The 13,834-nt window shown below is 46.1% G+C and overlaps 1 protein-coding gene across 1 annotated transcript in view; it reads right to left on the bottom strand.

Moving 5' to 3' along the window:
- Positions 1-10,020, bottom strand: part of AGO2 (argonaute RISC catalytic component 2) — a 53,558-nt gene extending 43,538 nt beyond the window's left edge. The window contains exon 1 of the mRNA XM_034062641.1: positions 9,983-10,020. Within this exon, the coding sequence (XP_033918532.1) occupies positions 9,983-10,013 (31 nt within the window). The 5' untranslated portion in view covers positions 10,014-10,020. The remainder of the gene's footprint in view (positions 1-9,982) is intronic.
- Between the last annotated feature and the right edge of the window lie 3,814 nt (positions 10,021-13,834).

Here is a 13,834-nt window from a genome sequence, read left to right as displayed (position 1 = left end):
CTGGAGGAGCATCTTCAACATGCAGGAGATCCAATAGCATCTAATGTCATTTCAAGAGACAGGGCTGTGGTTTTTAGCATCACTGAAAAGAGGGGTAAAATGCAGGTTCGTAGTCATGGAATAAGTGAGATATGATGGGAGTGGAGGCTTTCAGCACAACTCCCCTGTGAGAACTGGGTTTTTCCTATTACATCTGGGGTTTTTTCCTTCATCTGCTTCTTGTAGGGAACTTAAGTCCTTTTATTAGTTGATACAAACCAAAACTCAGCTGTGGCACTGTGCCCCCACAGCTGTGAGAAGCAACATGGGAGAAGACTACAAATAATGGCATCTTACTATGGAGGTCCAAATCCCCACTGGTTTTTTTTTCCCTGGATATAGTTTTCTCCTACCAAAAGCTTACTCCGTGTCACATCTTGTCCTGGAAATTCCCTCTTCTGGGCTCTGCATTACTTTAATGATTCTGTGAAAGGTAAGTTTGAAGAGAAAAGGCACATACAAGTTTTCTACAGAGAGGCCTAAACCTCTACTGTAATTTTACATTAAAGGGGATTTGCAAGTCAGAAACAATTAGGAAAGCACCACTACTGCTGTATTCTCATCACACAGCAAGACCCGAACAATAAAGCTTCACTTCCTTGCCCTGGTGGGAAGTTTCCTCCTTCTGAATGAGGCTCTCACTTTTTAAACAACACACCCTTATGCAAACATTCTGAACCCATGTGAATTATTCCTAAGCATTCCTTCATTTAGTGCTCTTCCCAAAAAAGAAATGCTCTGATTCACCAAGACCTTCATTCTTCTGCACTGTCATTTCTACCTGAACTTGGGTTTCACTATGCATTTTATTTGCTTGTGGTTTGAAAGGTTGGTGGTTTTGGGGGTTTTCTTTTTAAACCTATGTCTGTCACTAGGTTTCTCAACAGAAATAAGCCAGTCAGACACAGCGCTGAAGGTAACACGCATTCTTCCTTGAGAAACCTTCCCTTTCACCAACACCTAAAAACCTCCTGGTCTCCCGAAGTCTTGTTCTCCACATGAGGAAGATTACAGAAATGATGGAGGAGTACGATGGGCAAGAGAGCACAACCAAGAGAGTGATAAAAACCAACAGAAAGGGAGCATTCACTGCAAACCACAAGTCGTATGAAAGGACAATGGAGTAAGTTCAGTATCAAAGGAGAAGCAAAGCCAAGAACCCAGCAACATTTAGATAGGAATTTACCCTCTGCATGAATAGATGTCTGTCCTTTAATAGTAAACACTGGCTAAACAAGTTTCAGAAGGTATATAATAAGGCCCCAGGAATAATTATGCTTTAAAGCCTTATTCATCTACATGACAAGTTTAGCTTCAAACAATTTTTACATTGATCTAGCTAAGCCAGTGAAACTTCCCCTCTTGGGAATTCATCTAAAATTGGCTTATTTAAAATAAATCTACATTAGCACATCCACACACACTTCCTACTACTAAATTACCATTTAAATTTCATTATTTTCTCACATTAATACGCTCTACCACAGGTTTCATGACTGAACTAAGAACAAACAAAAAAGCACCACGAAGACAAAAATCTCTAAAGCTCCAATCTGTGACATTAGCAGCTTGAACAGAGCCACCCACAGTATTTAACACTGCCTGCCAAGGGTGCCCAGAAAAGAATTACAACTTTCTTTTTCTCTAGACTACATAAGAAATCATCAACTTGACCACCTGGATGCAGATCTGAGCTGTAAAACTAGGAGAGTTATAAAGATGCATTTCCAAGCTCCCCAGGATGACAACGAAATCTAGAATGGTTTGGGTTAGAAAGGACCTTAAAGCTCATCCAGCTTCAGTCCCTGCCACGGGCAGGGGCACCTCACACTAAACCATGGCACCCAGGGCTCTGTCCAGCCTGGCCTTGAACACTGTCAGGGATGGAACATTCACAACTTCCCTGGGCAACCCATTCCAGTGCCTCAACGCCTGCACAGTAAGGAACTTCTTCCTTATATCTAACCTGAACTTTCCCTGTTTCAGTCTGAACCCATCAACCCCTGTCCTATCGCCACAGCCCCTGATGAAAAGTCCCTCTCCAGCATCCTTGTAGCCCCCTTCAGGTAATGGAAGGCTGCTATGAGGTCTCCACGCAGCTTTCTCCAGACAGAACAGCCCCAATGTTCTCAGCTTGTCTTCATACCTGCTGAAATTTGCTGCTTCCACAAAAGCCTAAAGACTTAATTTTCGCTCTGCAGCCCCTTTGCTTCAGTCACACCCAGACACAGGTTGGAATGAGACACAGAGATACATAAAATTCACGTATTGCTTAAACACATGGTTTGATTTATACGTGTTTGATGGAATTATGTGCTATGCGATTTAACACTTCCCGCAGGTGAAACAGTTAACATTAAGCGTATTTTCCACCTTCTGATTATAAAGCGACTTGTACAAGGGAATGCAATCAGGTTGTTGCCAGAAAAGCTGTTTGGAAAGCCATGTGGAGCTCAAAACACTGCAGATGCATGTAATGATTCTGTATTAACTGAGAAGTTAAATATTTTAACACTTCTCTCAAAGATAGAGACTTTCATGACTCCAGAGCTATCATGGCATATATTAACACTGGGACCTGGGCCATAACAACTTCACTGCAGGCAGTAATAAGCCCACATACAACTTAAGCTAGTGTAAGACAGAACTAGCACTGAAAGATAAGTCCTGCCTTCACGCAGCTGTTCAGTCTGCCCTGTGATCCCCAAACCTGTGTTACCATGAGCATTTCTGCGGAGAAGCAAAGCAGCTAGAACTAAATAGGAGGGGGCATGAACTACAGAATGGTTTGGGTTGGAAGGGACCTTAAAGCCTATCCAGTCCTAACCCCTGCCACGGGCAAGGACACCTTCCACTGGTCCAGGTTGCTCCAAGCCCCGTCCAACCTGGCCTTGAACACTGCCAGGGATGGGGCAGCCACAGCTTTCTCTTGCCAACCCATGCCAGTGTCTCACTGCCCTCACAGGGAAGGATTTCTTCCTAATACCTAATCTAAATCTCCCCTTTTTCAGTTTAAAGCCATTCCCCCTTGACCCACCACTACTTGCTCTTAGGAAAAGTCCCTCTCCAATCCTCTCCATTCAATCTTCATTAAATAGGCAACTGAAAAATAAAAACTCTTCTTTGATGAAAGTAGATTTCAAAGCTGTCCATGTGCCAGCCTGTAGTTTTACATTCATCTTGAACCAGCCTAATTCAGCCTGGCAGCAGAGAGACATGGTCATGCAGGCATAAGTGTGGGAGGCTGCCTTGTGCACTGTTGGGCAGACAAGTCCCTTTCATTCTTTGCCTTCAGAGAGACTTTTTATAAGAGCGTAGTGATAGAACAAGGTGGGAATGGCTTTAAAATCACAAAGGAGAGAGTGAGATGAGATCTTAGGCAGAAGTTTTTCCCTGTGAGGGTGGTGAGGCAGGGGTTGGAACTGGATGAGCTTTAAGGTCCCTTTCAACACAAACCACTCCATGATTAAAACCTACAGCAAAACAAGATACAACAGAGCAGCACTGGCAAAAAACAGAAGAGGACACATTACAGCAGGAGAGAATGAACTACTCTTAATGTATCTGTGACTAAAAAATAAATGAATACCTGTTTCACAACCCAAATACAAACAGAATTTGGCAGCACTGTGGAGAGCTCAATGAGAACCTAATTCAAAACACATCACTGATGGCAGCAAGAGGGAAAAACATCAAAGCAAGCTTTGGACTGACTTGATTATTTCATTATCAACAGTGCTTTCCCATCTAAATCACTGCTTTGCTTCTACCTTGACTGTGTCCAGGTTTTTGAGGTCACACAGTTTAAAAGCTACCCTTTGTAGAAAGCCTGGTCACCAGGTACCACATGGCTCCACAACTGCAGCAATGCTGTAAAAAAGGGTCTTTAGAAGAAGAGTTCTTCCCTAATAGAAAATGCAAAGAAAAACCAGAGAAAGAGATGAAATAACACTCACACTGAAACCTTTTCTTTAACAGCATTAAGTTTACTCTGAAAAAAGGAATAGTAAAAGCAAAACAAATTAAAATGGAATAGTTAAAAAGAATTGCACTAACCTATGGTGCTCACTAAACACACGGAAAGACCTATTAAAACAGTCATGAGCATACAAAACTATGGGCATTACCTCAGTCTGAGGATTTAAAAACCCACTTCCTGGACAGTACTAAAAAGTCTCTTTGAAGCACTGTTTCCTAGAAATGGCTACCAAAGAGAGCTGTGTACTAACAAATTACTACTCTGGTGTAAGACAGGAGGTAAGACTGAGCTTGCCTAGTGTATCTGGGGATGATGTCTTTTGCTTTTCCCAAGTTTGATAGTATAAAGCATGTAAAGAAATGTTTAAGTTCAACTCCGGGTATTACAGTAAGTGTGGAAAGAAATCAAAAAGCCCCTGCACTGAGCTGGAAAGTGCTGCCCTTCCCTAGTCAATAGGACAGGAGATATTTCACATTCTAGAGGGCTGCTTTTGTGTGCACATCAGAAAGGATGCACGACACTAAAGCAAAGTAATTGGACAATGCATGGAACAGATCCCTACCCACAGTCACTACGCTTAAAGCTACGTAATATTTTCCACCAGCTATTTTTTTCCTAGTTCATAACTTACCAAAAATAAGATACTGGAGGTGGACTTTTCTTCATTTTCAAATGCAGTGATATTTTCTGGTAGGCTGAGTATTAGAAATTCCAGCACTAAAAACATCAACAAGTATTCTGCTAAAACGTGAAATGAGGCAATATACAACAAAACTGTGACAAGTCTTACAAGTTTTGTACAGCTGTTGTCAGCAAATGCTCAGCCAACACAAAACACACTCATTAGGCATGTAAAGTTCCTAATTAGTTTGAATTGTGTATGTTTGCAAAGCCAATTCAGCAGTTAGAAGTTTACTGCGTTCATCAACCTGATGCCTGCAATTTCTGGAAGGCAAAAAGTATTTGGAAGGCTTGTTTCTTTTGAATGGAAAACTCTTTCCCTCCTGTACTGTTTTAAGTGGGCAGAAAAAAGTCAGGGCTGTTCAGCCTGGATGAGAAAAGCTGTGTCAAGACCTCAGAGCAGTATCTGAAGGGGGCTACAAGGATGCTGGAGAGGGACTCTTCATCAGGGACCATAGCATTAAGGGGTGATGGGTTTAAATAATCAGGGGAAGTTCAGGTTAGATACAAAGAAAAAGTTCTTTACTATGAGGGTGCTGAGGCACTGGCACAGGGTGCTCAGAGAAGTGGTGAATGCTCCGTCCCTGGCAGTGTTTAAGGCCAGGCTGGACAGAGCCTTGGGTGATATGGTTTACTGTGAGGTGTCCCTGCCCATGGCAGGAGAATGAGAACTGGACGAGCTTAAGGTCCTTTCCAACCCAAACCATCCTATGATTCTAAGAACAGACCACGATAATCTAAGACATCTTCTCTTACAGAGTTAAAGCACTGAACTCCATTTCCCTCTGTGAAATAGAGGAAGAGTGGCAGTGACAGCAGTGCAGAAGGGGGTGTACAAATTGTCAAAGTTGTACTTCCCTGGAAGTCAGTACGGTTTGGCTGTTCCTCTGTACTCTTTCTATATCCATTACAACACACCACTGAGTATGTATGAGTACCTGACAATCCTGCAAAAGTGAGTAACTTCAAGACAAGGGAAAACTAAGTGTACACAATCCCGTGTAACTGCAGCCAGTGAGAGAATCACTGCTGAAAAACAAAGTTTCACTTTTCACATAGCAAATAATACACTTCAGGAAGCAAAGGAGAAAGTTTGGTTAACATGTATGACAACATCAATTATCTTTTCATCAAATGACTACCTCATCTTTAAGCTACCTTAAGCCTACCCAGCTAACTGAAACAACAATACACAATCTTTCTCTTCCTTAGGAAAATACACTGGCCACAACAGCAATACACGTGAAAAAGTTAACACTGTTTTTTGTAGGTTATAATGTTGCCAAACTCAATTCAAATTTAAGGAAGAATTCTCAGGCAAAAATGAAGAGAGCTGAAGCTGTACATTAAGTTCTCATTTCCTCTTCTACGTGTGGCAGCTTACAATGAATTTCAACACAATCTGCTAAAATTAAGGCAAAGAAACTGGGCAGCTCTGTGATACCTGCAGAGCTGGCACAGTAAGAGCAGGTCCAGAACCATCCCAAAAGACTACAAGAACCCTTTCTAACAAAAAAGGACAGACCCTTGACAGGAGGTACACAGGAGTTCTTGCTGCTACTGGTATGTGAGCTAAGAGGATGCTGGTGAAGTTAAATTCCATAAGGTCCCAGGATGCCAGTCCTACTACCCCAAGGAAGGCATGAGCACACCCTTCATGGCACCACGTTTTAGGACTAGGGAGTCCTAAAGAGAATCAACATCCACCCATCACGTACCTTCAATATATAGGAGTTAAAAACAAGTACACACGCTGAAAAACGAGAGACTTAAAAGCTACAACAGCCTATTAACAATTCTGAAGAGGTAATTTCCAACTAAATGACAAGTGAGAAAATAACCTCAATTTCACTAGTTTGATAGAGGGCTCAAAATCATTTCTTGCACTAGAAAAAGGTTCTATTTTACATGCAAAGCCAAAACGCCCTTCACAAAGACACTCTTCTTCAGACTACTGCTGCTTCTACAATAAACCAAGGCCTTGAGGAGTAGACAAAAATCAAATATCCTTTCACAGAATGAAAAGAGAATCTATAGCAAGCAAATTCAGAATCTGCAACTACATGCACACCAAGCAATGCAAGCTACAGAAATTTAGACAAGTGTTAATCAATGCTTTAAAGTGCCAGGATTTTTATTACATTGCTTTGACATTTTTCTGTCCTTCGCCAAAAATGTATAACAAAACACAGCAGTATCAAACTTCTTAATTAAAGAATATCATTTTCAGATTACTTTTCAGTGTCTTGAAGGCAAAACTAAAGCACATGTATGTAATGTTTCAGCTAATTCAACACCAAGTCAGGAACTCAAACAGTGTTTGGGAAAAGGGAGCAAGGATCATAGGTTTTCTAACCAGAAACCCAGTGATTTCAGGATGTCCCCTTTTGGATTAAATAAGCTCTTACTCCCAGAGCAATAGCATGTTAGAACAAAGTTTCCACGCTCGGCAGCAATCTTCTGAACTTAGTCAGATACAGCCTCCTAACTTGCTTTATACTGTGTCCAGAAAAAGAATGAAGATGAAAACAGCAAACCCTGCAGCAAATTGAGTGAATACACTGGCAGGAGGCCACCACCACAGGCACCCTCAGAATGGGGCTGGCTGCAGTGTCCAGTTTGGTGACAGGAGCTGGAAGAGCAAAGTAGCAGCAACGTGCAGAGAAGCAAACGGCGGCAAGATCTAAGTTGGAGGAGATATGAATGGAGCATTTATGCGGTGTCAAGGATGTGCTGACAGACATGTAGAGGCCAAGTTCTCGTGCATTCATGGCAGCTGCAGCTCAGTGAATGGCTGCAAACCACACTTCTTGCTCCCTCCTCTGAGCAGGATTTCAGCACACTTTGATTTTATAGGTATCAGATTCACACATGGAAGGGAACTTGCCCTGGCAGCTCACAGGCCACACGTAGCCTCACACAAGGGCACTAAGCATACTGCTGACAGTCCCTGTTTCCAGACTGGTTCACACCACAGGCCAGCTCTCTTAAAATACTCAAATTTGGTGTGGAACAGGAAGCTGTCTGGACTGCTAGAAGCCACTGAGCAAAGGCTCTCTATGGATGATTTCACAGGAAGGAAGCAGAGAGCCTCATGATGTAGAGAGCAACTTGCAGCTCATACCCCAGAACAGACACCATCACTGCCCAGCTCTGTGCAGGGGGAAAGGGCTGAGACACAGAGATAAACTAGGAAGTAAACAAGAGGGAAGATGAGCTTGGCTGGAGGGAAGGGAATAATAGCAGGAGGCTGAGACACACACCACTAACATGTAGCAGTGTAGGATTCTGTGTAAGTATAGTGGTTATTCTATGAAGAGCCTGAGGTTAAGAGAGAGCTGTTCCAGTAAGAGGAAAATTCCCTTACACACTGAACATGGGCCCCTGATGGTAAACAGCAGGAACCAATGCTGGTGTGTGTGTGTGTGTGTAAGTAAGATCATTCCAAGTGAAAGGGATAGTGGCAGGGTCAGGTCCAAAGCAAATAAAAGCAGATAAAGAGACTCCCACACATAAACGCACTCTCGGTCCATGCACTGGTGATATTTTCAGTTATTTGCCTCCTTATGTACAACTTCAGCACGGATGTACTGACAGGAGGTGAACATCACAGCCTCAGCAACAGCATAATCTGAGCACTGTGAATACCTGGAAACTCAAAGTATACCTGTCCCGAGCAAGAGAGCCTGACATTATAAGTCACCAAATGATTACATCGATAGTGAATACCCACTTATTAGTGCTGAAATGTGCACATGTTGTTAGACATGAGAGCAAAGTCTTGAACATGGGTCTGGATACACACACAGACCTATCTCCTGGTGTGTCTAAAGTCTTCATGCACTGTAGAAAGCAGGAAAGGAAAAGCCAGAGGAGCTGTACTCTAAGAGGAAAGCAATAACCCTGATTGTCTGTCTTGATTCTTCAATCAGAGAAAAAAAGAAGCCAGCACCTAAGATCTTCAGATAGGAATGCTCTCACAGTAGAAACATGTGTAAGAGAAGCAGTGAGACACCTCAGTTACAGGTCCTGTACTTCACTACACTGTTCTTTGATAGATTATGCCTCTAAGGGAAAAGATTTCATGCAAAACTGTTGAGAACAGTAATATAACACAAAGTTCCACTTATTGTGAAACTTTTCGAGCAGAAAGCTAGGTATCAGTCACCCAAACATCATAGTTCTTACACAGGAATTCTCACCACAGTAACAGCCTAACACCGAATGGAACAAATGCCTCACAAACTCTACAGTCTCCCTAAATAATGTTAGATGTCCCTCAATGAGTTGGTAACCTTTCTTCTTGTCCTCTGCTCACAGATTTCATTACACCACAGAGCCTGAAGACATCTAAGGAAGCCCATAACCTCTTCCAACCCTACCTGACATCTGGATACGGCTTTACCTACACCTAAACGCGGTTTACCTACACCCAAACACCACACACTGGCACAGCACACTGGCTGCAAACACCGCCACAGCGGCCTGAACTTGTGTGCGCCTTGAGACGAGTACCGCGGGCTACCCCCGGAGGATGCAGCCGCTACGAGGCTCAGTGAGGGAGGAAATGGAGACCCCGGTCCGCTCCACGCTGCCAGCAGGAGGCTGAGCTGGCAGGAACAGCGAGCGCTGGCCTGGGGAAGGCAGCACGTAGCGCACAGCCGAGGGGACACCCCGGGGACGGACCGAGGGGTGGGGGGATCTCCGCCGTCTCCTCCCACCTCCAGCAGCGGCTTCCAGAGCCCCTTGAGGGGACCCCCCGGGGGGCGAAGGGCGCAGCGCCCCCGCCTCGGCCCCCTCACAGCCCCAGTCCCCCTCAGGCCGGGGCCAGCCTCCCGCCGCGGCAGAGGGAGGGGAGAGGAGGGCAGGGGAAGGCGACCCTCCCCTAAAAGGGGCCTCCGGACACGCAGGCTCCGCTCACCGCCCTCCCCGAGGTGGCGGCTGTGGCCTGACCCCTCCTTCCCCGGCGAGCGCGGCCGGCCGCGGCCTCAGCCAGGCCCGAGCACGGCGAGGGGACAAGGGGGGGATCTCTAAGGGTCCTTCTCCCCCCACACCGCCGGCCCTGGGCGCTTCGCTCGCTGAAGGGAAGGGGAGAAGGGGCCGCTGAGGGGGCTCATGCCCGCGCTGACAGACGCCTCGTGCGCCAAGGGTCCCCGCTCCTCACAGCACACACAAACGGCCGCCGAGCGTAAACCCCGCGGCCCCTCGGAAGGCAACGAGCAAAGTGCTCGGGGAGAAGGGGGGAAGCCGGGAAGAGGGAAGGGAAAGCGGCCGAAGCCTCACCGGGTCCGGCGGAGGTGGCTCCCGGGTACATGTCTCCGTGTGCGGCGGCGGAGGCGGCGCCTCTCTCCAGGTCCCTACCGCGGCGGCAGCTCGAGGGGAGGGAAAAGGGGGGGCGAAGGAGGCGAGCCCGAGCCCCGGCTGCGCTGCCGGGGGAAGGGGGAGGAGAAGAAGGAAGGGGAGGGAAAGGGGAGGAAAAGAAAAGGGGAAAGGAGGGAAAAACGAAAAGAAAGAGAAGAGGGAGGAGGGAGGCGCCGGCGCCGCAGAGCCCGGGTCCTCGGCGGCGCTGAGGTGGGTGGGGAGCAGGAGGAGCCGCGGGGTCACGGGGAAGGGGCGCTCCGCCCGCTGCCGGCTTCACCGCCCTCCTGCCGGCGGGAAGCGGAGCGGGCGGCCCGGAGAAGGGGCCCTGCTCCCTGGCCAGGCGGCCATGGCCTCCGGTCCGGCTGCTTCTGCCGCCCCGGCACCAGTTCCACCGGCTTCATACGTCCCCAGCCCTGCCTCTACTCAGGCACGTTGGGGTTGGCTCCTGCAGCGTGCCAGTGTGGCTAACCAGGCACCGGCCATGGGTAGCAGGAGCCTTTGTAGGCCCTGGAGTCACCCACCAGAGTGAAGCATGGCTTCTTTTAACCAGGCCTTTGCCTTAGGCAGGTGCAACATCAAACTAAACGTGTTAGTTAGTAGACTGCGAGAGACTTGATCTTTCAGATAAGAAACCTTGCAAAACAGCCGTGTGCCTCTAGCTCTCTCCGCCTCTCCTTCAAGGCAGTTTGCCTAGCTATGCATGCTTAAAGAGGATGCTGGAATGGGATCAGTTTTCCATGTACTGCTTGATCTTCAATGCCCTGTTCGCTTGAGAATTAGATTAGATGTGATTGTTTCATTTTGGATAGGGCCCTGGGCAGCATGGTCTAGTGGGATGTGTCCCTGCCCATGGCAGGGGGTAGGAACTGGATGAGCTTTAAGGTACCATCCAACCCAAAGCATTCTATGAGTTCTTTTATTGCACCCTATGAGACAAAATCAACACTGCTGTGAAAACCTCGGATCAGTCACCATGTGGATCTCACACCTCTACACCACATCCACTTCTCATTGTATCTATGAAACTCAGCTGTGGTGTGGTACCTTGCTGCTGTACAACCTCCAACTAGCTATAATGTTAAAGAGGTATTGATCAATATGATGCACTGAGACACAGGAGATGTCAGATGATGATTCCTGTGGGAACTGTCATCCTTTTGTAATCTCCTCATTGGCACCTCTTCCTTTCAGGAGGAGAAATAGGAAAACAAAATCAAACCTGCTAAGGAGGCAAAGAGCAAGTTAATGATGGTTGCTTCCACCAGAAGGTATTACCTACACAATTACAGGACAGCAACTGCGATCCAAACTTCCATTCACCAGCTCCATTTTGATGTGGAAGCCTTTAGAAACAAATAACACAGTTTTCTCCTCCCAAAACAGTCAAACTCTGTCAAAGTCAACTAAATTCCTTCAATAAATGTTATCTGCCAAAGGCTGAGGCAAACACATGGTTTGTATAGTTCATTGATCAGTTAATATCCTCCTTCATCAGTTCATAGAATCAAAGAATGGTTTGGGTTGGAAAGGACCTAAAGATCATCCAGTTCCAACCCCCTGCCATGGGCAGGGACACCTCACACTAAACTATGTCACCCATAGCTCTGTCCAGCCTGGCCTTGAACACTGCCAGGGATGGAGCATTCACAGTTTCCCTGGGCAACCCATTCCAGTACCTCTCCACCCTCACAGTAAAGAACTTCTTCCTTATATCCAGTCTAAACTTCCCCTGTTTCAGTTTGAACCCGTTACCCCTTGTCCTATTACTACAGTCCCTAATGAAGAGTTCCATCTCAGCATCCTTGTAGCCCCCTTCAGATACTGGAGGTACTCTGAGGTCTCCACACAGCTTCTCTTCTCCAGGCTGAACAGCCCCTGCAAGCACACACTGAAGCTGGCTCATGTTCATTTCCTCATTGACCAACACCCCCAAGTCCTTCTCCGCAGGGCTGCTCTGAATCCCTTCTCTGCCCAACCTGTAGCTGTGCCTGGGATTGGTCCCACCCAGGTGTAAGAGGGATTTGAAGGGATATAGACGCATCTCTGTTTCAGTTACATCAGTTTATGTTTACTCTTCCCTTTGGCTCATACTTGCAGATGTCCAAGGGTTGCTATTAACAGCTCAGCTTTCACTTCAAGTGCACTGTTCCTGCAACCATTGTCACCACTAGAGTTTCCACTGGAGTGATTTTGGATTTGTCTGCATTCCAGGTTCCTCAAGTTGCTGGAAAGTAAAGACTTACCAGTAACTATAAACAAAGGACCAGATCATGGGTCAGCTTCAGTTCTAGAGTAAAGCCAAGCAGCTCTAGCAAAATCAGAAGCAAGGGGGCTGGCAAAGGGATTGCTGTTTTCCTCTCTGTGAGGAGTTGGGCAACATTTTTGCTCAACCACCAATAGTTTCTGGTTTGTGCTCTGTAACTTACTGGAGGCTGAAAATGGGGGTGGAGAAATCCCCCCAGAAAAGCCAGAAGAGAGTTATCTGTGGCAAATTTGGCCTTTCTGCTGTATTAGATATTAGTAAATGCTGAGGTGACAGGAAACCACGCAATCCCTGTGTCAACATCTGGTTTTTTATATTACATTTAAATCAATCTTCTGATCTGATTAGGAAGATAACTCCCTCTAACATTATGCATACTGTCATGCCTGTTAGAGCCTGTACGAGAGAGAATAAATATACACTGTAGGGTTCTAGAAAAATCCACTTGACTAATGTGGTTCCTGACTAGCAGCACTGAGCTAACCTCCATCAGATTCTGTTTGGAGGCATGTGAAAATGAGCTTATGCAGTCTTCCAGGGAAATGGCCATCTCGGACAAACCCCAGATTGTCCCTCTGTTGGACATATAAACACAAATAATTCTGTCTCACCTTAGAATCATAGAATTGTTTGGGTTAGAAAGGACCTTAAGCTCATCCAGTTCCACCCCCTGCCATGCCCAGGGACACCTCACACTAAACCATGGCACCCAAGGCTCTCTCCAACCTGGCCTTGAACACTGCCAGGGATGGAGCATTCACAACTTCCTTGGAAAACCCATTCCAGTGCCTCACCACCCTCACAGTAAAGAACTTCTTCCTTATACCCAATCTAAATTTCCTGTTTAAGTTTTGATCCGTTACCCATTGTCCTATCATTGTAGCTCCTAATGAAGAGTCCCTCCCCAGCATCCTTATAGGCCCCCTTCAGACACTGGAAGCTGCTCCAAGGTCTCCACGCAGCCTTTTCTTCTCCAGGCTGAACAGCCCCAACTTTCTCAACCTATCTTTATACAGGATGTGCTCCATCCTCATGGCCTCCTCTGGACTTGTTCCAACAGTTCCATGTCCTTTTTATGTTGAGGACACCAGAACTGCACATAATACTGAAGCGAGGTCTCACAAGAGCAGAGTAGCGGGGCAGGATAGACCTTTTTATATCATTCTTGTGAAATCCTGTCCTGAAAGCAGGAATCAATGAAGCTCACATGCTGAAGGGATGCACCCACATGGAACTTCATCTGACACCTGACTTAGTTGCAAAAGAAAAGAACAAGATGGTACTCTGCTACCAGTTTGACAATAACAACCCAACAAGCAACAGAAGATAGGTGAAATATCGGGAGAGGTTTCCCAAAACACTAAATGCATATCCCACATTTCATTCAGGCTCCACAGGATACTCTGCAATTGATTACAGAAACACTCTGGAAAAGGAGAGATCCCAAACCCAGCAATTAATACCTGGAACATCTTCGAGTGCAATATACTTGGATTGATTTAAAGCTGATT

Source organism: Melopsittacus undulatus, chromosome 1, assembly GCF_012275295.1.
Source record: "Melopsittacus undulatus isolate bMelUnd1 chromosome 1, bMelUnd1.mat.Z, whole genome shotgun sequence".
Lineage (NCBI taxonomy): Eukaryota > Metazoa > Chordata > Aves > Psittaciformes > Psittaculidae > Melopsittacus > Melopsittacus undulatus.
Note: the sequence above shows the minus strand (reverse complement) of the source record. Positions and strands in the feature narration are given on the sequence as shown.